The following is a 2,951-nucleotide window of genomic DNA, read 5'->3' on the forward strand; positions in this document are numbered from 1 at the left end:
TCGGACAGAAAAATTGTATCTATTTCAACTTTTCATGTTTCTTCTTGTAAATGAAAGCCTTACTTTGTCATAGTAGTGACACACAAAAGTAGCAAAACAAAATTGCAGATCTACAGTGAGCTTATAGATCAGACTGAACCAATTGAAAAGTATTAACAAGAGCTTGTGACTCAATTAACTACATCGGATCCATTTGAACAGGTTTGTTTTCCCCATTTCCTGACAGGTGTCACAGTTGTGGACATACAAGGTTTCCACCCAACAGCGACGATGTTTATAATTTAATGTGGCAACTCGTGGGGCACTAGTTGATAGTGGGCACCACACGACGGGCAGCGCTGGGCCTCGCCCTGGTGAAGCCAGAACCACACCACGGCCGTGTTGTCCTCCTCGCACACACATCCCACGATCCGCTTGTTTGTGACGGAGGGCACGAGATGGGGGTCGGCCTTGGAGCCGGCGTACTGCTTTGGCCTCAACATGTTGTACGGGTCCTTGCCCTCTCTCGTGGCCTCCATGATGGTCCTCTCCATGCCGGTGGCTTGCTCCTCATTGGTCGGAATCCCTCCGGCGGCCGCCGCCATGCTGCGGGTCAGAGCGGGGACGAGGACCGGCCGGTGTCGTGTGGTTGCAACAGCCCGGTATGCTGAACGCAGCAGTAACCTTGCAGCCATATTCCTTCCCTCTTCCTTCTGTCGCTCTTGTGAAAAGCTGTTTTAAACAGGTTTATTGATGGACAATTCTGTTGAAAAGTGACTTTTTAGCGGTCTGCTATTGGTGGACAGACCTCAATGCGGTGTCCACTGGCCCCTTTTATATTATGTACGATTGTGACGTGGGTGTGACATCAGCGCAATGCGGGATGTCCATATTTGGGCGTTCAGATGCGGAGGTCGCCGTGATGCACATGTCCATATTTGGGCACTCGATAGATTAGTGGTTCTCAAAGTGGGGTCCCGGGACACCCAGGGGTCCTTAAGGGGGTTCCAGGGGGACCCCAGTCAAATTTGATAATATAGCATCAAAGTCAATTCAACCACTTTAACACTATTATACGCTATGTGAAAATAGCCGAAGTACAAGCCCACAACGTGGTTGATGCAACGTGTTACGACCTTTCAAAACAAGCTTTTAAAAAAAACGGAACATTTGGGGGGGGGGGGGGGGGACCCCCAATGTTTTTATTGATTAGCTTAACTTTTGTTATTGATGAGCTGATCCTTGAGCGGATGCTTTGACTGTGCTATTCAATCTTGATTGATATACTTATCACTCACAGACCACACCCTTACCACACCTACCTGTGATTATGATGTGACCCCTTCATATTTGACATGATTTCACACACTTAAAAAATAGCTGTTTGAAGGCATTCAAACTATTATATTGCATTGTACAGTGGTCTCCCTCCTCAGTAGTTGTTTTTGCATTGGATTTCTTTGCCTCATTGGGAACCCATTAATCTCTCAAGAACAGATTGTAAAAAACAGCAGAGGGCGCTGTTTTTCCTTTTCATTTGGCGATGGGTTCTCACTTTTTTTGTGGGGTCCCTGTGGTGTGGGGTGAGCTTGTAGATCTTTTTTTTTTTTTTGCATGATAAATCTTTTGTCTTTTGGTAGCCTACTTTATAGTAAAGTCTATAGTAAAACTTTAACTTAAGTATTATTTCGATGCCTTTGTACTTTTACTCAAGTACAATTTTAATACAGGCCTTTTACTTAACAGTCTGACTATGTTTTATATTTAGCTACTTTTACTCTTTAGTAAACAATCTGAACACCACTGGTAGATACACATCACCCCCCCCCCCTCCTCTTGGGGGTAAACCGGCCATTAGCCTTGAATTATGGTGCTGCTACCATCACAGCCAATTGTCCGGATAAAAAACAGACTCTGCCTCCCTTATGATTTTGCATTATGCCTCGACAACAACAACAGCTGTTTCAGCTGCAGCATCAGCTCCATGATGGTTTAGCATCATAGGGAAAGGTAAACACAGGCAAACCCTGCACTTTAGGAGCCATTGATCGGGACATTAGCCTAATATTTCCATTTTAGAAGAGAACATTGTTTTCCAGTCGAACTGCTTCAGGCAGAGAGAGACTGAGAGTGAGGGGGGGAGAGACAGAGAGAGAGAGAGAGAGAGAGAGAGAGAGAGAGAGAGAGAGAGAGAGGGGGGGGGGAGAGAGAGAGAGAGAGAGGGAGAGAGAGGAGAGAGAGAGAGAGAGAGAGAGAGAGAGAGAGAGAGAGAGAGGGGGGGGGTACGGGATGGGGGGCTAATTTATGCGCCTTCGCACGGCGGTGTCGCGCGTCGAAAACAGTGTCGCCAGGTCTGCTTATTATAAGCGACTTTGGGCTTGTTTCTGTAAAGTCCCTTGTAAATATTGGTAGTTGCTGGTTTCATTTTTTGGGGGCTTGTTTCTAAAGTGTAGTTGCTTACAGGCACGTGCGGGGCGGGGGGGACTTTTGTCTTTTGCTGCTTGAGCACATGACCTTTTGCCTCAAAGTGCCCTTTTCCCAAAAGACAAAAAAAAAAAATAATGGGCCCAACATCCCTGGCCCTTATCAAGACAAATAATTATAATTTCACCATCATAATTATTATTAATTAATTATAATTTAAATTAGCTGGTTTAATTTACCATCAGTCAGTTTTAGTATCACTTTTCACCTGATGTAGTGATGTCAAGTGCCCTCCCACCTCGTTAACCTTGCAGCTGCTAACAACTTGATTTGAGACAGGCAGCTAGCATGGTACGTTCACTCCCCCATCAATACATTGTTGGTTTTACTTTACACTTCACATTTTGTGCAGATTAGCTACAAAACGTAACTGAGATGTGTTCATTTCATGTGCTTTTGTTAGCTTAGTTTGTACAGAGTCAGGTTAATTTTTCCACCTATTTCAAATCCATGTGATTACTAGCTCCTGTCTGTAGCTGCAGAATTAT

General features: G+C 44.9%; 1 protein-coding gene across 1 annotated transcript; it reads right to left on the bottom strand.

Annotated features, from left to right (window-relative positions):
* Nucleotides 1-281: 281 nt before the first annotated feature.
* On the bottom strand, nt 282-674 carry LOC308093748 (cytochrome c oxidase subunit 5B, mitochondrial-like; the record flags this gene model as incomplete). The annotated part of the gene is made up of 1 exon (XM_080440078.1): nt 282-674. One exon carries the CDS (start codon nt 672-674, stop codon nt 282-284), a length of 393 nt encoding a protein of 130 aa, XP_080296204.1.
* Nucleotides 675-2,951: the final 2,277 nt, after the last annotated feature.

This window comes from Gymnoscopelus braueri (assembly GCF_963280865.1).
Source record: "Gymnoscopelus braueri genome assembly, chromosome: 10".
Taxonomy (NCBI): Eukaryota; Metazoa; Chordata; class Actinopteri; order Myctophiformes; family Myctophidae; genus Gymnoscopelus; species Gymnoscopelus braueri.